Source organism: Bufo bufo, chromosome 5 (genome assembly GCF_905171765.1).
Source record: "Bufo bufo chromosome 5, aBufBuf1.1, whole genome shotgun sequence".
Lineage (NCBI taxonomy): Eukaryota > Metazoa > Chordata > Amphibia > Anura > Bufonidae > Bufo > Bufo bufo.
This window is the reverse complement of record NC_053393.1, coordinates 386,177,795-386,198,151: the sequence shown is the minus strand read 5'-3', so window position 1 is coordinate 386,198,151 and position 20,357 is coordinate 386,177,795. Positions and strand designations below refer to the sequence as shown.

The following is a 20,357-nucleotide window of genomic DNA, read 5'->3' as shown; positions in this document are numbered from 1 at the left end:
TGTGAGTGGACAAACACATACTGCCACTTATAGGTTGCTATCCTAAAAATTCACCCAGCATCTTGCCTGCAGTTTTTATTTGGGAACCATAAAATGGACAGGATAGGATCCAAAGTACATATTGTTTATCAGGATCCTTATGAGAGTGGAGATCCCCGGCATAGGAGATATAGGTGCCATCTCTCCCATTCATCAGCACGGCTGTATTTCATTATATGCAGCTGACATAGGTGCTGTAGGTACCACCCTTGGATTGGCACACGGGACTCATGATATTTATGCATATATAGGCATATTTTTATAGGGCCTGTATTTTATGTATGTCCATTTTTAGGGATTATGTTTTTAGGTTTTAATAAATTGTATATCATTTTCCATTCAAGTGCGCCCATCTGAGTGTGCCCCTTTTCTTTTGCTATTCACGTTTTCCCTTTTGGGCCTAAGAGCACCTTTTCCATTTACGGTGAGAGGTTGAGCCGCTGAGTCTTCTATTTCTACTTTCCCATCACCCTTTACAGTTGAGCTCCCCTCTCCCCGATATGGACATTTGGGAACACTTGAATAATAAATATAAGAATATTGATTCATTCACCTTCAATGTGGAAGGGGAAATGATAATAGAGTTGGAAAGATCAGTAGATGATGTTTTTAAGGAATTGGAGAAAATACTGCAACGTCAGCTGCGCAATAAATGGGAAATCAGGTCACTGACACAGTATTTGGAAAGGGGTTTTATTCCAAAGGGTTTGACACTCGCCAAAGTACCCGCTATGGATTTGGTGGAAGACAAATTTAGGAAGGAGTGGGATGCTTTCCTAAAGACGCAGTTGGGAATCCTGATACAAATGGTTATAAAAAGAAGAATAGAGATGACAGAGGAGATTTCGGGACAGATAGATACCCTAAAAAGAGAGGTTGACTCTTTTTCAAACTCTGATAATACCCACAAATGGCGGGACAGAATCTGTAAAAATCTTGACTCACTAGAAAGAGAAATTATACAAAAGAAGTCTAGAAAACTTAATCACATGGAGAGTAAAGATGTCACTGAGGTTCACTTACGGGGCGATATCGATACTAGAAATATACAGGGACCACACACCGATTTGGGTAATGTTAAGGTAGCCAATAGATATGAAACATTGGCCACACCACATTTTTTAGATTATACCCCACCCCATCACAAAACACGAACGTGAACTGTACGCACCCCAACTTCCCCACGACAGAACACAAGGAATCACACTCACAGGAAACAGGGATATCTACACTATTACAATTTGAGAGAACGTCCAATAGAGTACGCTCACAACAGAGGGAATTACCAAACACAGAAACAAGAACACAGAAAATATCAGAAGTCAGAACAATATTGCACACCGGCACAAACCAGGACACAAAGACAGGATTACGACAAAGAAAGATCCGTAGAGGACGACACTCTGATAAAAAGAAATTACACAAATCAACACAATCGACGTCCAACATAGTCAACATCAGTGACATCCAACTCACAGATTCTCAAGTTCAACTACTGAGTAAGGGTTTGAAATTTGTCCCGACAAATTCTTTTGGACAAGTTTGCCACCTTTATAGGGGTAGAAAAGTTTATTAGACGTTTGTGAAATACTATATAAAAAAAACATAAATAGAGATATGGATCTAGTAGCGAATGTGGACAAATATTCACACACTAGTCTGAAAGCCAAATCTAAAAAATTCCCTAGACAGGAAATAAGCAGTGAGATGGCCACATTCAAAAATAACTTGGAATTGAGATCTCAGGAAAACAAAAAGTCGTAGGCAATTAAAACATTGCAGGAAAGTAATGAAATAACTATTAGACCGGCGGACAAGGGGGTGGGGGGGCTGTAGTTATACTCAACACAGAGGCATATTTGAGGGAGTGTTTCAGACAACTAAAAGAGGAAAACACTTACCAAAAATTAAAAGAGGATCCGACGGATATATGATATATATTACAAGACACTGGAGGAATACTGCAATAAAGGGATAGAGGTAAGCTTTCTTTCTAATCAGGAAGCTAGGTTCATTCTGGAGACAGAAAAAAGAATTCCGATGTTCTATTGTATCCCCAAAATCCACAAAGATATGAAGTCGCCCCCCGGGCGCCCGATAGTATCGGGGATAGATTCTATCTCTTGCAATCTATCCAAATATATAGATCAGTGGTTGCAACCCTATGTGAAACGGATGCCATCTTGCATTCGGGATACCACAGGTATCATAAAATGCCTTGAAACAGTAAAATGGGAAGACAAGTGGATTTTGGGGACTCTAGACGTCGGATCCCTATATACGGTGATTAATCACACTCAGGGCGTGCAGGCGCTCTATGAACAACTGTTGGGAGACAGCAATTTGTCGATTGAGCAGTTGGAGTTTCTATTAGGAGGAGTAAAGTATATACTTGCTCACAATTACTTTTCGTTTGAACAAGAATTCTATGTTCAGCGAACTGGCACCGCCATGGGCACCAGATTCGCCCCCAGCTATGGCAATTTGTTTCTGGCACAGTGGGAAGCGGAGGTCATCATGCCCAAGCTGGGGGCGAGTCTGGTGCTATGGCGGAGGTATATTGATGACATTTTGTTCATATGGCGAGATACATCTGAATCTTTGGATTTGTTTCTAAAGAATATTAACAACAATGAGAGGAACTTAGTGTTTAGCCCCAATATAAGCAAAGAAAGAGTGGAGTTCCTTGATTTGGAAATATGTGTTCAAGGGGACAAATTATGTTGTAACACATACTTCAAACCAGTAACTAAAAGTAGTTTTATCAGATTCTCAAGTTGTCATCTTCCACGCTGGCTCATCAATGTCCCCACCAGTCAATTTCGGAGATTGAAACGGAATTGTACTGAAGAGAATAAATTTGAGGATGAAGCTGCGTGTTTGAGACAACAACTATTAGAAAGGGACTATCCAGTGCAGATAATAGACAGTTCATTAGAAAAGGTGAAAAAAATGGAAAGGAAGGATTTTTTCTCTGTCAGTACCCCCCCCAACAACAGGATGAAACCTTAAGAATTGTCCTTCCATTTAATTCCCAATATAAGACAACGGAAAGAATCATACGGAGACACTGGGGTCACCTACTTAATGACAAACTCATAGGTCCCCTTTTGAGTGAAACCCCAAGGATCACATCTACAAGAGCAGGAAACTTGGCGGGAAAAGTAGCCCCAACTGTGAAAAGAAAAAAGGATACTCAGAGTAAAGAGAATTGGTTGGCAGTAAAAGTTTTTTTTAGATGTGGCAGATGTGCCAATTGTAGGACTACCACTTTCTTCAAGAAAACCACTAAGGTGGAGTCAACGGTCAACTCCCGCAGTTTGGATATACAAGAATGTTTGACATGTGATTCTACAGATGTTATCTACTTGCTGGAATGCAGTTGCAGAAAGCAGTACATAGGGAGAACAAAAAGAACCTTCAAAAAGAGGGTAGCTGAACACATTGCAAACATCAAGAAGGGGCTGGACACACATTCATTGTCGAGACATTTCAAATTGGGGGTCACAATTCGACACATAATTGTGACCCCCACCTGTTTGAGATTCACGGCGATTGAGAAGGTTAAAAGATCTTGGAGAGGTGGGAACCATATAGCGCATATGTCTAGACAGTAGTCACGAAGGATCTTCTAATATGATACGATTATCCCAAGGGGCTTGAATGCTGAAATAGAGGTCTTTGGTTTTCTGTGAAGAATGGGAGGGTTGTCCGGTGGTGATGGGACATTGGAGTCTGGTCGTCTATCGACACTCCGATCTCGCCTCGCTGTCGGACAGTTATCCCTTTGCATCTTTTTCCTCTGGGGACCGGGGATCTCCATTCTCATAAGGATCCTTATAAACAATATGTACTTTGGATCCTATCCTGTCCATTTTATGGTTCCCAAATAAAAACTGCAGGCAAGATGCTGGGTGAATTTTTAGGATAGCAACCTATAAGTGGCAGTATGTGTTTGTCCACTCACAGTATCCCTTATATGATGGGAAAATTTGCGATAAAGGGTAAAATCGCACTAGAGACGCAGGGTCCACTCTTATGCGTTTTTGGTGCGTTTTTTGGTAGGTTACTGTGTGACCTTGCGTTTTTCACCAATTTCTATTTTTAGTTGATATACAGGTTTGAATATACAGGGAGTGCAGAATTATTAGGCAAGTTGTATTTTTGAGGATTAATTTTATTATTGAACAACAACCATGTTCTCAATGAACCCAAAAAACTCATTAATATCAAAGCTGAATATTTTTGGAAGTAGTTTTTAGTTTGTTTTTAGTTTTAGCTATTTTAGGGGGATATCTGTGTGTGCAGGTGACTATTACTGTGCATAATTATTAGGCAACTTAACAAAAAACAAATATATACCCATTTCAATTATTTATTTTTACCAGTGAAACCAATATAGCATCTCAACATTCACAAATATACATTTCTGACATTCAAAAACAAAACAAAAACAAATCAGTGACCAATATAGCCACCTTTCTTTGCAAGGACACTCAAAAGCCTGCCATCCATGGATTCTGTCAGTGTTTTGATCTGTTCACCATCAACATTGCGTGCAGCAGCAACCACAGCCTCCCAGACACTGTTCAGAGAGGTGTACTGTTTTCCCTCCTTGTAAATCTCACATTTGATGATGGACCACAGGTTCTCAATGGGGTTCAGATCAGGTGAACAAGGAGGCCATGTCATTAGATTTTCTTCTTTTATACCCTTTCTTGCCAGCCACGCTGTGGAGTACTTGGACGCGTGTGATGGAGCATTGTCCTGCATGAAAATCATGTTTTTCTTGAAGTATGCAGACTTCTTCCTGTACCACTGCTTGAAGAAGGTGTCTTCCAGAAACTGGCAGTAGGACTGGGAGTTGAGCTTGACTCCATCCTCAACCCGAAAAGGCCCCACAAGCTCATCTTTGATGATACCAGCCCAAACCAGTACTCCACCTCCACCTTGCTGGCGTCTGAGTCGGACTGGAGCTCTCTGCCCTTTACCAATCCAGCCACGGGCCCATCCATCTGGCCCATCAAGACTCACTCTCATTTCATCAGTCCATAAAACCTTAGAAAAATCAGTCTTGAGATATTTCTTGGCCCAGTCTTGACGTTTCAGCTTGTGTGTCTTGTTCAGTGGTGGTCGTCTTTCAGCCTTTCTTACCTTGGCCATGTCTCTGAGTATTGCACACCTTGTGCTTTTGGGCACTCCAGTGAGGTTGCAGCTCTGAAATATGGCCAAACTGGTGGCAAGTGGCATCTTGGCAGCTGCACGCTTGACTTTTCTCAGTTCATGGGCAGTTATTTTGCTCCTTGTTTTTTCCACACGCTTCTTGCGACCCTGTTGACTATTTTGAATGAAACGCTTGATTGTTCGATGATCACGCTTCAGAAGCTTTGCAATTTTAAGAGTGCTGCATCCCTCTGCAAGATATCTCACTATTTCTGACTTTTCTGAGCCTGTCAAGTCCTTCTTTTGACCCATTTTGCCAAAGGAAAGGAAGTTGCCTAATAATTATGCACACCTAATATAGGGTGTTGATGTCATTAGACCACACCCCTTCTCATTACAGAGATGCACATCACCTAATATGCTTAATTGGTAGTAGGCTTTCGAGCCTATACAGCTTGGAGTAAGACAACATGCATAAAGAGGATGATGTGGTCAAAATACTCATTTGCCTAATAATTCTGCACTCCCTGTAGTATTATATGTTATGTTTATATACATTTTAGTTATGGATGCATGGAAGTGATTGAGCTTTTTAATAATATGATGGTATCATTATGGGCCGATTCCACACCAGGTTTTGAAAAAAAAGCAAGTTAGTAAGAAGGAATATGACCCTGGTCCATTCCAGATTTTAGTAACGCATGATAACGTGAAGCACCATGGGAGTAGTTGTCCCATATATAAGAGTGAGGATAGGCTCACTCAGTTGGCCACTGAGGAAGAGGTACAGCACCTCGAAACGCGTCTGGCGTAAGGAGTGAGCGTTCCATTAATTAATCCAGTAGAGACAATACCTGCAACAAGAAATTAAGAGAAAAGAAAATCGGCATTGTCTGGATCCGGTGTAAGCAGTCCCCTATCTGTGACATCATCTCAGCTTTACCCGGTCTCCCAAGTGACCAGGTCACGTGGGACGCCACGCTGAGGTCTAGCACACCACGTGGGACGCCGCTGGTGTGCAGCCGCCTGGAATCAGCGCTGCAAAGCGGCAGTGAAGACGGGTAAGACCCAGCTCCTGGGGAGTATCCATTCCTCTATTGTGAACTTACCAGGTGACTTTTGGAAGTGATGCTGAGTTATTAACTGTGAAAGTTGCCGTATATATGAATCGGACCGCAATTGGGAACGACCAGAAGCTATTGTGATTGGCATGAAGCGCTATACAGCCATTAACATTGCAACACTTGCACATCAAGTGATATACAGCTGGTCTAGGTGCCATCTGCACCATCTCCTTATTTATTGCGGTACACTGGTGCACGTGTTGCATTTTCAGCCGGCATAGGAGATATAGGTGCCATCTCTCCCATTCATCAGCACGGGCTGTATTTGATTATATGCAGCTGACATAGGTGCTGTAGGTACCACCCTTGGATTGGCACACGGGACTCATGATATTTATGCATATATAGGCATATTTTTATAGGGCCTGTATTTTATGTATGTCCATTTTTAGGGATTATGTTTTTAGGTTTTAATAAATTGTATATCATTTTCCATTCAAGTGCGCCCATCTGAGTGTGCCCCTTTTCTTTTGCTATTAAATTAATATTTATTTTAGATGTTGCATTGCGCCCACCAAAAAAATTGCTGTAGGAAGATCAGCCACAGAATGAACAGACAGATAAATTATCTTTCTGTGTCCGGGGTGTAAAAATGGTGTATTGTACAATTGTGTACCTGGCCTATGTTGGTGCAGGAACCCACCCTCCGAGCCACTTGTGATGACTGGCCTGATAACTGTGGAAATGTCACCCCACAATCCTACAGATGGATTTACTGTATTTGCCTGGCTGTCAGATATGCAGCGCAGGCCGCAAAGGTACTTTATGGCCAAAAAAAATATGATTATTTCACCCACAGTGAAAAAGATGGATTTTCGGATTTTATTTCACTATCAGATTTGCAGTGCAGGCCGCAAAGGTACTTTATGGAAAAAAAAATATGATTTTTTCACCCACAATGAAACATATGGATTTAAAGGGAACCTCTCACCGGGATTTTGTGTATAAAGCTGAGGACATGGGTTGCTACATGGCCGCTAGCACATCCGCAATATCCAGTCCCCATAGCTCTGTGTGCTTTTATTGTGTAAAAAAAGCGATTTTATACATATGCAAATTAACCTGAGATGAGTCCTGTACGTGAGATGAGTCAGGGACAGGACTCATCTCAAGTTAATTTGCATATGTATCAAATCGTTTTTTTTACACAATAAAAGCACACAGAGGTATGGGGACTGGGTATTGCGGATGTGCTAGCTGCCATCTAGAAATCCATGTCCTCAGCTCTATACACAAAATCCCGATGACAGGTTCCCTTTAACTGATTTTCTGTCACTATCAGAAATGCAGCGCAGGGCGCAAATGTACTATTTAGCAAAAATGTTTTATTTTGTCCCCCCAGAATCTAACAGATGGATTTACTGAATTGATTACACTTCCATATGCAGCACAGGGGTACTTTACAGAAAAAAATGTGAATATGTCACCCCCTGGGTCCCTGAACTCACAGTTGGATTACCTATATTATTTTCCCTTCCCCTGGTACACATGGTACATATGCAGTGCAGGTGCACTTAAAAAATGGGTATATGTTGCCCAATGAACTAAAAGAACAGGATTAAATTATTGTCCCTGGCACATATGCAGTGCTGGTGCACTGCACTTGCACAAAATGGCCACTGACGCCCACCTAACTAACAAATGGATAAAACGTATTTTTCTGTATCACTAGGCTCAGGGCAGGGTACAAAAATGTTGCATTGCACCCACACACAATAAATCGCTGTAGATCGCAGAGTTAACAAGTTCTGATATCAGATTCTTTCCTATTCTCTCCCTCACAGCAGCAGCATCCTATCCCTACACTAGTAAGAGCAGAGTGACGTGCAGCGCTACGTGACTACAGCTTATATAGAGGCTGGGTCACATGCTGCACTGGCCAATCACAGCCATGCCATTAGTAGGCATGGCTGTGATGGCTTCTAAGGTCACACTAGTTAAACACTTGTTGATTGGCTGCCCTGCAGCCTTTCAAAAAGCATCATTAAATCGCCGAACACCAAACTCGAACTTTTACGAAAATGTCTGGGTACAAAAAACCCTAAAGTTCGGTATGAACCCGAACTTTACAGTTCGCTCAACCCTACTCCTAAGTCCTACATGCACTCTTGGCTCATGTGTGCACTCCAAACATCATGTGTTTTCTTATGGGAATGCCAGACCCCTACTGGAAATAAAGATTGGGCTTGTCCAAATCAGTTATGCTTGATCCTTCTTTCCTCCGACATAGTCCATCAGGGGAGAGACTGGTGACCCCCTGATAGACAGTAGTCAACAGTAGTTCTCGGGGGCGGACTGGGAACTGTTATGTACCTGGCCACCGGCCATGAGGAGGGCTTGGGTGGCACCGGAGCAGCGGCCCACGGGGAAATTTTCCTGTAGGCTATGTGGACAGTCTACCCCTGGCCCACTGTAACGGAATAAAAACGATTCCAATATTTCTGGCTACTTGTCTGAATTCCTAGTTTATGACTGTTTTTACATTTTGGGTAGAAATGATCCTAAAAGGGAACCAGTCACTGTGAAAATGCTATCTACGGGCATCATGATATAGAGCAGACTGATATATAGTATTGTGGGAAAAGATCTCTGCTCTTTCTATGCTTAGGAGTCATGTGGGCGGTCTAAATGCATGATCGGCAGCCATACTTGTGTGCTCAGTCATACAGACAATGAGTGTGACCACCTCCTGGACTCTAAAGCTCAGAGGGAGCAGGTTACACTTTATTCAGAATCTTTACCTATAAACCGTATATCAGTCTGTTTGGGCCTTTCTGCTCTGTAGCATGACACATACAGAGCGGACTGCATTATTAGGGTTCCCCTTGGTCTTTATAGTTTTAAATATTCGAACTGTTAAGCTGTTCTTATTTCTTTTCTCTAGAAATTAAAGAGTGAGCTAGACCAACTGAAGAAGCAGGTGACTGTAAGTGTTGAAACATATATCTGCTCTACTTTGCAAATTCACGGGTTTAAAGGGTTTTTCTGAGAATTCAATATTGATGGCCTATCCTCAGGATATCACTCCTGCTGATCAGCTGTTTGAAGAGGTCATAGCTCTCCAGTGAGCACTGTGGCGTCCTCCTAGGCCAATAACCTCATCTATCATCATGGCCTAGGCACAGTGGGCTGCAATACCAAGCGCGGCCGCCATACAATGTACAATGCTATGCTTAGTATGCTGATCTCCGGGGGTGCTAGGAACTGGATTCCCGCCGATCAGTTATTGATGACTTATCCTGAAGATGAATCATCAATATTGTACTCCCAGAAGACCCCAGAAGATATATTTATTAAGTTCTATAGTGTGCTAGAACAGTCTACATACATAGGTAATAACAGTAAAAACTGCCCTTGTTGCCTATAGCATTACAGCGCAGCTTTAATTTTTCCATAGCAATTCAAGAAATGAAAGCTGATCTCTGATGGGTTCTTGATAACAACCGTGAATCACTCTAATACAGCTGAATATTACATCCTGATATAGTAGTGTGGTCCAGATTTGTTAATCCTAACTAGTGATGAATCTCCGTACAGTATTCAAATGTATGGGCTCCGATGAACCATTTTAAAACCGGAATCAGAAGTCAGCTTTGGTACCAAGTTTTAAAATGGTTTTCAAGTTGAAAAATCAAATCCCAGAGTTATCCCCCTAAAGTCCTGCGAGACTTCAGTGATAACGAATTTCCTTCGCTGGAACCCATACATTTTAATGCTGTACGGATACGGATCTTCGTACAGCATTTAAAGGGGTTCTGCACTTTATTTAAACTGATGATCTATCCGCCGATCAGCTGTTTGAGAAGGCAGCGACGCTCCAGCAGCGCTGCGGCCTTCTCGCTGTTTACCGCCGGCCCAGTGACGTCACGACTAGTATCAGCTTGCCTGGGCGGGGCTAAGCTCTGTTCATTTGAATGAAGCTTAGCCCCGCCCAGGCAAGTTGATACTAGTCGTGACGTCACTGGGCCGGCGGTAAACAGTGAGAAGGCCGTGGCGCTGCTGGAGCGTCGCTGCCTTCTCAAACAGCTGATCGGCGGGGGTCCCGGGTGTCGGACCCCCGCCGATCAGATGCTGATGATCTATCCAGAGGATAGATCATCAGTTTAAATAAAGTGCAGAACCCCTTTAAATGAAACTTCAAGTGAAGCTACTCGATTCGCTGATCCCTAAAATTGCTTGCGATACACAATGATATTTGTCGTGTCACCTCTTGTTGCAGAACATTTTTTGTAATTTTTTTATAATGATAGTCAATGCGACATGCTGTGAGTGAAACTCGACAGTCGCAACTAATCCATCCAAGTAAGATCACTGCATCTAAATGCGCAAAAACCCAGCTTTCTACCGATCCCCTCCTCCGGCCAATGTGGGCATTGATAGTTGCGCTGAACACTGTAAGCCTCGCTGACGAGGCTTTAAGTGTTCATGCTGCAATTCTTATTTTGGCCACCAGATGGTATGCCAGGAAAAGAAATGAGCAACTTCTAGTGTAAATCTCATTTTAAAAATCCCTGATAGTACAAAATCTAAAATTCAAAAACATTATTTATATGCTCATATATGAGCTTCAAAATCATCACAAAAAATCAAAAAAGTTAAAACAATATATAAAAAATAAATTTAAGTTTTAATCATCCCCCTTTCCATATAATTAAAAAATAAATACCTAAATAACAATAAATATAAAGATCATGGGTATCATCGCGACCAAAAACGCCCATACTATTAAAATATTTTAAAAAATCCACTACGGCGAATGGCTTAACGGAAAAAAGAGTCAAAATGGCCAATTTGCCGATTTTTCATTGCTTCTCTTACCCAATTTTTTTAACATAAAATATGATCAAAAAGTAATGCACACTCCAAAATGGTATCAATAAAAACTACAGATTGTTCCTCACAAAATGAGCCCCTAAACAGCTCAGTAGACATAAGTATAAAAATGTTATGGGGGTCAGAATATGGTGATGTAAAAAAAACATTTTTTTATCAAAGTTTACATTTATTTTTACACTATTTATACATAAAAAACCTATACATTTGGGGTATCGTTGTAATCGTTCTGACCAAGAGAATAAAGGGCATGGGTCCGTTTTGCCGCAAACAAAACGCTGTGGGAACAAAACTCGTAAAACCGTGGAGGAATTGCATTTTATTTCCAATTTCGCCCCATTTGGAACTTTTTACAGTTTCCCACTATATTTTATGCCATAATTAACCACTTAAGGACCACAGGTTTATACCCCCCTTGTGACCAGGCCCTTTTTTACAAATCGGCACTCAACAACTTTAGCGGTTTATTGCTCGGTCATGCAACTTACCACCCAAATGAATTTTACCTCCTTTTCTTCTCACTAATAGAGCTTTCATTTGGTGGTATTTCATTGCTGCTGTCATTTTTACTTTTTTTGTTATTAATCGAAATTTAACGGTTTTTTTGCAAAAAAATGACATTTTTCATTTTCAATTGTAAAATTTTGCAAAAAAAACGACATCCATATATAAATTTTTCTCTAAATTTATTGTTCTACATGTCTTTGATAAAAAAAAAATGTTTGGGTAAAAAAAAATGGTTTGGGTAAAAGTTATAGCGTTTACAAACTATGGTACAAAAATGTGAATTTCCGCTTTTTGAAGCAGCTCTGACTTTCTGAGCACCTGTCATGTTTCCTGAGGTTCTACAATGCCCAGACAGTACAAACACCTCACAAATAACCCCATTTCGGAAAGTAGACACCCTAAGGTATTCGCTGATGGGCATAGTGAGTTCATAGAACTTTTTATTTTTTGTCACAAGTTAGTGGAAAATGATGATTTTTTTTTTTTTTTCTTACAAAGTCTCATATTCCACTAACTTGTGACAAAAAATAAAAACTTCTATGAACTCACTATGCCCATCAGCGAATACCTTGGGGTGTCTTCTTTCCAAAATGGGGTCACTTGTGGGGTAGTTATACTGCCCTGGCATTCTAGGGGCCCAAATGTGTGGTAAGTAGTTTGAAATCAAAATGTGTAAAAAATAACCGGTGAAATCCGAAAGGTGCTCTTTGGAATTTGGGCCCCTTTGCCCACCTAGGCTGCAAAAAAGTGCCACACATGTGGTATCGCCGTACTCAAGAGAAGTTAGGGAATGTGTTTTGGGGTGTCATTTTACATATACCCATGCTGGGTGAGATAAATATCTTGGTCAAATGCCAACTTTGTATAAAAAAAATGGGAAAAGTTGTCTTTTGCCAAGATATTTCTCTCACCCAGCATGGGTATATGTAAAATGACACCCCAAAACACATTCCCCAACTTCTCCTGAGTACGGAGATACCACATGTGTGACACTTTTTTTGCAGCCTAGGTGGGCAAAGGGGCCCACATTCCAAAGAGCACCTTTCGGATTTCACCGGCCATTTTTTACAGATTTTGATTTCAAACCACTTCTCACGCATTCGGCCCCTAAAATGCCAGGGCAGTATAACTACCCCACAAGTGACCCCATTTTGGAAAGAAGACACCCCAAGGTATTTCGTGATGGGCATAGTGAGTTCATGGAAGTTTTTATTTTTTGTCACAAGTTAGTGGAATATGAGACTTTGTAAAGAAAAAAATTAAAATAAATAAATCATGATTTTCCGCTAACTTGTGACAAAAAATATAAAATTCTAGGAACTCGCCATGCCCCTCACGGAATACCTTGGGGTGTCTTCTTTCCAAAATGGGGTCACTTGTGGGGTAGTTATACTGCCCTGGCATTTTCCAGGGGCCCTAATGTGTGGTAAGTAGGTAAATGACCTGTGAAATCCTAAAGGTGCTCTTTGGAATGTGGGCCCCTTTGCCCACCTAGGCTGCAAAAAAGTGTCACACATGTGGTATCGCCGTATTCAGGAGAAGTTGGGCAATGTGTTTTGGGGTGTCTTTTTACATATACTCATGCTGGGTGAGAGAAATATCTCGGCAAAAGACAACTTTTCCCATTTTTTTATACAAAGTTGGCATTTGACCAAGATATTTATCTCACCCAGCATGGGTATATGTAAAATGACACCCCAAAACACATTGCCCAACTTCTCCTGAGTACGGCGATACCACATGTGTGACACTTTTTTGCAGCCTAGATGCTCAAAGGGGCCCACATTCATTTTATGAGGGCATTTTTAGACATTTGGATCCCAGACTTCTTCTCACGCTTTAGGGCCCCTAGAATGCCAGGGCAGTATAAATACCCCACATGTGACCCCATTTTGGAAAGACACCCCAAGGTATTCAATGAGGGGCATGGCGAGTTCATAGAATTTTTTTTTTTTTGGCACAAGTTAGCGGAAATTGATATATATTTTTTTTTTCTCACAAAGTCTCCCTTTCCGCTAACTTGGGACAAAAATTTCAATCTTTCATGGACTCAATATGCCCCTCACGGAATACCTTGGGGTGTCTTCTTTCCGAAATGGGGTCACATGTGGGGTATTTATACTGCCCTGGCATTCTAGGGGCCCTAAAGCGTGAGAAGAAGTCTGGAATATAAATGTCTAAAAATTTTACGCATTTGGATTCCGTGAGGGGTATGGTGAGTTCATGTGAGATTTTATTTTTTGACACAAGTTAGTGGAATATGAGACTTTGTAAGAAAAAAAAAAATAATTTCCGTTAACTTGGGCCAAAAAAATGTCTGAATGGAGCCTTACAGGGGGGTGATCAATGACAGGGGGGTGATCAATGACAGGGGGGTGATCAGGAAGTCTATATGGGTTGATCACCCCCCTATAAGGCTCCATTCAGATGTCCGTATGTGTTTTGCGGATCCGATCCATGTATCAGTGGATCCGTAAAAATCATACGGACATCTGAATGCAGCCTTACAGGGGGGTGATCAATGACAGGGGGGTGATCAATGACAGGGGGGTGATCAATGACAGGGGGGTGATCAATGAAAGGGGGGTGATCAGGGAGTCTATATGGGGTGATCACCCCCTGTCATTGATCACCCCCCTGTAAGGCTCTATTCAGATGTCCGTATGTGTTTTGCGGATCCGATCCATGTATCAGTGGATCCGTAAAAATTATACGGACATCTGAATGCAGCCTGACAGGGGGGTGATCAATGACAGGGGGGTGATCAATGAAAGGGGGGTGATCAGGGAGTCTATATGGGGTGATCACCCCCCTGTAAGGCTCCATTCAGATGTCCGTATGTGTTTTGCGGATCCGATCCATGTATCAGTGGATCCGTAAAAATCATACGGACGTCTGAAAGGAGCCTTACAAGGGGGTGATCAATGACAGGGGGTGATTAGGGAGTCTATATGGGGTGATCACCCCCCTGTAAGGCTCCATTCAGACGTCTGTATGTGTTTTGCGGATCCGATCCATGTATCTGTGGATCCGTAAAAAACATACGGACATCTGAATGCAGCCTTACAGGGGGGTGATCAGGGAGTCTATATGGGGTGATCACCCCCGTCATTGATCACGCCCCTGTAAGGCTCCATTCAGACGTCCGTATGCGTTTTGCGGATTCGATCCATCTATCAGTGGATCCGTAAAAATCATGCGGACGTCTGAATGGAGCTTTACAGGGGGGTGATCAATGACAGGGGGTGATCAATGACAGGGGGGTGATCAGGGAGTCTATATGGGGTGATCAGGGGCTAATAAGGGGTTGATAAGTGACAGGGGGGGGGTGTAGTGTAGTGTGGTGCTTGGTGCTACATATTGCTGAGCTACCTGTGTCCTCTGGTGGTCGATCCAAACAAAAGGGACCACCAGAGGACCAGGTAGCAGGTATATTAGACGCTGTTATCAAAACAGCGTCTAATATACCTGTTAGGGGTTAAAAAAATCACATCTCCAGCCTGCCAGCGAACGATCGCCACTGGCAGGCTGGAGATCCACTCGCTTACCTTCCGTTCCTGTGAACGCGCGCGCCTGTGTGCGCGCGTTCACAGGAAATCTCGGCTCACGCGAGATGACGCCAATCGGCGTTAGCGTAGCCTGGGGGAGCCGCCGCAATGACGCCTTTCGGCGTTACAGTTGCGGGAAGTGGTTAATGGTGGCATTAGAAAGTACAACTTGTCCCGCAAAAAATAAGCCTTCATACAGCTATGTGACCGGAAATATAAAAAAAGTTATGGCTCAAGGAAAATAGTGAAGAAAAATTAAAGCGCATCTGGTATCCTAAGGGTTAAAAAAAAAAAACACCAAAATTTTAAAAGTTTAAATTACCCCCTTTCCCAATTTTACATATAAAATATATAAACAAAAAAAATTACAGCTCAAAACTATTAAAATATAAAAAAATATTGAGATTCCCCCCAAAAACAGCATAGGACTGTTTTATTATGGGCCGGACGTTTCATAAAAATGCGGAATTCAAGCGGCTTTTTTGGTGGTTTATTTTTTCGCAATACTTTTTTATGGTATCGAAATCGAATCAATATTTTGGTATCGTGACAACCATAGTTTGCATACCTGGATTTAAGGACTTTCTGCCATTTTTTGCAGATCCTCTGTCAAGTTGGACGGGGAGAGTCGGTGGACAGGCATTTTCAATTCTCTCCAGTGAAGTTTAATTGGTCAAGACTCTGACTAGGCTAATCAAAGAGGAATTCTCCCGACATGTCTGTTGTAGTAACTGCTTGCTTTCCCCATGTAATAACAATTCTGGAACATCTATTTTTATGAATCTATGTTATGCCATTCCTATATTATTTCTAGTAGAAGTTATGAAGGAATTGCCAGCAGCTCACATTAAAGGTACCAGGTGTTACCATTTGGGGGGGTGTCCCTGCGCAGTCCGACACCTGCAGCACTGATTGGACAGTCAGACACACCCACTTCTGGTAACACACAGCAGTACCTTTACTGCAGACTGCTGGTAATTTATTTGTAAGTTTCTAGCAGGAATAATACAGGAATGGCACAACATAGATCATAAGAATAGATCCTCCAGAACTGGTATTACATGGGGATGCAAGTAGTTACTAAAACTGACATGTCTGGAGTGGTGACAGGTCCTCTTTAAGGATATTCACAGAGTTGTCCATAAGCCACTCCTGTGTTGTCTTGACTGTGTGCTTAAGTTCATTGTTTTGTTAGAAGGTGAACCTTCAGCCCAGTCTGAAGGTTCAGACGGGCTCAAATAATTTTGTACAAAACTATTTGCCAAGCATCTCTAACTTATTAGTATAGCATTTGCAATTATGATGCAATTTTGTACTTCATTTGGTTTGCAGTGAGCTGTTGCATTGCATGTTTTGTTTAACAGTCTTGTTCTCAGCCATAGCAACGTGCCCCTGCGCTTTGGGATGTGCTGACTGACCCCCTTTTTCTCTGCAGTTTGTGCTGGAGGTGTGGCTGCCTCCTTAGTCGTGCACTCCTCACCAGCTCGTCTGCCCCATTGGCTGATTTTAATTAGTGTTAGTATATAGCTTGGCCTGCTCCCCCTCACTCACTGAAGCCATCTGGAACCAGGAGAGAGATAGTGTGTGGACTCTCATTGCAGTCCTTGGTGACCTTTTGGCGCCAGGGGTGGTGAGGAGTGGGCCCGGCATGCATGCTGGTAACTGCTTTCCGTGGATATAATGGAGGCCATTTTGGCACCAAAAATGACAGAAATTCAGGCGGATCCAGCATGCATGTGGAACCTGCACTTTCTGAATTATGATAGCCGTCATGGCACATAACAGGTAAAATTTTGTGTTAGGAACCCGTCTAACTAGAAATCGCCTTGACGTGCGGCAGACGGGCTCAAATAATTTTGTACAAAACGATTTGCCAAGCATCTCTAACTTATTAGTATAGCATTTGCAATTATGATGCAATTTTGCACTTTATTTGGTTTGCAGTGAGCTGTTGCATTGCATGTTTTGTTTAACAGTCTTGTTCTCAGCCGTAGCAACGTGCCCCTGCGCTTTGGGATGTTCTGACTGACCCCCTTTTTCTTTTCAGCCCAGTCTGAGGTCCAGAGCACTTTGGTTCAGGTTTTCCTTAAGAATATTTCTATAGTTTGCGCCATTCAGTTTTCCCTCAACCCTGACAAGTCTCCTTGTCCCTGCTAATGAAAAACACCTCCACAGCATAATGCTGCCACCACCATGCTTCGCAGTAGGGATGGTATTGGATAGTGCCTGGTTTCCTCCAAACATGACGCTTAGAATTGAGGCCAAAAAGTTTTAATCTTTGTTTCATCGACCAGAGAATCTTGTTTCTCGCAGTCTGCGAGTCCTTTAGGTGCTTTTTTGCAAATTTCCATGTGTCTTTAGGCTTTTTTTATGGCCAATAAGACATAAAGCCCAGATTGGTGAAGTGGTGCAGTAAGAGTTGACCTTCTAGGAGTTTCTTCCATCTGCATACAGGATCTTTGGAGCTCAACCGGTGTGGCCATTAGGTTCTTGGTCACCTTTCTTGCCAAGGCCCTTCTCCCTTTAGCTTGGTGGGGAAGCCAGCTCTAGGAAGAGTCTTGGTTGTTCCAAACCTCTTCCTTAAAGAATTATGGAAGCCATTGTGCTCTTGAAAACATTCAGTGCGGCAGAATGTTTTTATTACCTTGAGCTCTGTAGGCAGCTGACTTCTACAGCCAGGTCTTTCCTCTTCATGGCTTGGTTTTTGCTCTGCATTGTCAGCTGTGAGACCTTATATAGGCAAAGATGTGTCTTTTCCAAATCATGTCCAATCAACTGAAATGATCATAGTTGGACTCGGTCAAGGTGTAGAAACATCTCAGATGATCAAGAGAAATACAGTAGGATGCCCCCAGAGCTAAATTTCAAGTGTCATAGCAAGGGGTCTGAATACTTATGTTCATGACAAGTTTTCGTTTTTCCTTTTAATAAATTTGCAAACATTTCTAAAACTGTTTTCACTTTTTCATTAAGGGGAATTGAGTGCAGATTGACGAGAGAAAATTAGATTTCGATTTTTTTTCAGCCCAAGGCCACAACATAACAAAATGTGAAAAAAGTGAAAGGGTCTGAAGACTTTCCAAATACACTGTACCTTGCTCTCTAATTTATACTTTGTGTTTAAATATATTTGCATAGGTTTCATGTCTTACTAGGTACAACCTTACTCATTTAGAACTTGATGGCAGCAACGCATCTCAAAAAAGTTGAGACATTGTGTAGCATCCTCTCTTCTTTTTACAACAGTCTGTAAACCTCTGGGAATTGAGGAGACCAGTTGATAGAGTTTTGGGAGAGGAATGTTGTCCCATTCTTGATGTAGGATTCTAGCTGCTCAATAGTCCTGGGTTGTCTTTGCTGGATTTTTCCTCTCATGATGTGCCTAAACTTTTTTTGATTGGTGAACGGTCTGGACTGCAAACAGGCCAGTTCTGCACCTGGACTCTTCTTTTGGGAAGCCATCCTGTTGTAATGGATGCAATAGGTGATTTAGCATTATCTTCCTAAATTAAACAAGACCTTCCCTGAAAGACATCTAGATGGGATCATTTGTGGTTATAAAACCTCTATATACTGTTCAGCATTTATAGTGCCCTTCCAGATGTGTATGCTGCCTACTCCATACGCATTAATGCAACCCCAAACCATCAGAGATGTAGCTTTTTGTACTACGCACTGATAAGAAGCTGGATGGTCCCTTTGCTCTTGAGCTCACAGCATCCATGGTTTAAAAAAGAATTTCAAATTTTGATTCATCCGTCCACAGAACAGTTTTCCATTTTGCTTCAGTCCATTTTAGATGAGCATTGTCCCAGAGAAGATGGCAGAGTTTCTAGATCAAATTGACGTATGGCCTCTTCTTTGCGTAATACAGCTTTAACTTGCATTTGTAGATTGCACGATGAACTGTGTTTATAGACAATGATTTTTGGAAGTGTTCCTGAGCTTCTGCAGTGATTTCCAGTACAGAATCATGCCTGTTTTTTATGCAGCGCCGTCTGAGGGCCCATAGACCACAAGGATCCAATACTGACCATCAGCCTTGACCCTTGCATACATGGTTTTCTCCAGATTTTCTGAATCTTTTTATAATATTATGTACTATAGATGGTGGGCTATTCAAAGCCTTTGCAATTTTACATTCAGGAACATTTTTCTGTAACTTGCACAATTTTTAGACACAGTTTTTCGCAGATTGGTGAACCTCTGCCCATCTTTATATATACAAACTGAAAAGAATGGCGTGGTATTAAACAAGCAGGAAGTGCTCAAACCCACATGCAGTTGTGCATATATATTGGGGAGCAAATCCTGCACTTGTGGCCCGTTGCTAATGACGATCCCCAGCAAAAATGCATACAGTGGAGGATGCCCGCAGCGAACCACAAGTACCACAATAGACATCCTACACAAGATAGCAATTATGTGGATGTGATAATCAATATAGCAATAGAACAAAATAATAGCAAAGACAGGTGCACTCTGCAGTCTTACTAAACCCTCAAACAGATTTTAAAATTGAGAGATTAGCCAACATGTCCTACGGTGTAGGACATGTCTGAGCCCGAGCACCGCGCCAAGGTTTCTCAAGTAGCTCGGGGACCTAACACTCACCTACCTGTGCCATATGGGCAATACGAGGAGCCAGTGGGCAAATTACAGGAGCATGAGGCCGACTCACAAACAAGTCACCAGTTACCTCCAGCATGTAACCATGCTAGGAATGGGAGGAGGGAGGAGTCTACGAGTCCCACTCAAGACTTGCTGATATGTCCCAGGCCTCACAGGTGCACCTAAATGTAGCCTGTAGATGGAAAGCAGGCACATTTAAATTGGAGTTTATACACCTCCAGGCATCTCTATATATACAAACTGAAAAGAATGGCGTGGTATTGAACAAACAGGAAGTGCTCAAACCCACATGCAGTTGTGCATATATATTGGAGTGCAAATCTTTGCCTCGGAAACGTCCTCTCTAACATGCTCTTTTTATACCCAGTCGTGTGACTTGGTTGCAAAGCTGTTTTTTATTAGTAACACTTACTTTTTCAGCCTTTGTTGAGATGTGTTGCTGCCATCAAGTTCTTAATGAGTTATTTTTTTTTCAAGAAATGGTAAATGTCTCACTCTCTCTCTATTGTGA

General features: G+C 42.0%; 1 protein-coding gene across 1 annotated transcript in view; it reads left to right on the top strand.

Annotated features, from left to right (window-relative positions):
* MCUR1 (mitochondrial calcium uniporter regulator 1) overlaps positions 1 to 20,357 on the top strand; it is a 92,627-nt gene that overhangs the window by 12,145 nt on the left and 60,125 nt on the right. The window contains exon 5 of the mRNA XM_040433310.1: positions 9,211 to 9,252. Within this exon, the coding sequence (XP_040289244.1) occupies positions 9,211 to 9,252 (42 nt within the window). The remainder of the gene's footprint in view (positions 1 to 9,210; positions 9,253 to 20,357) is intronic.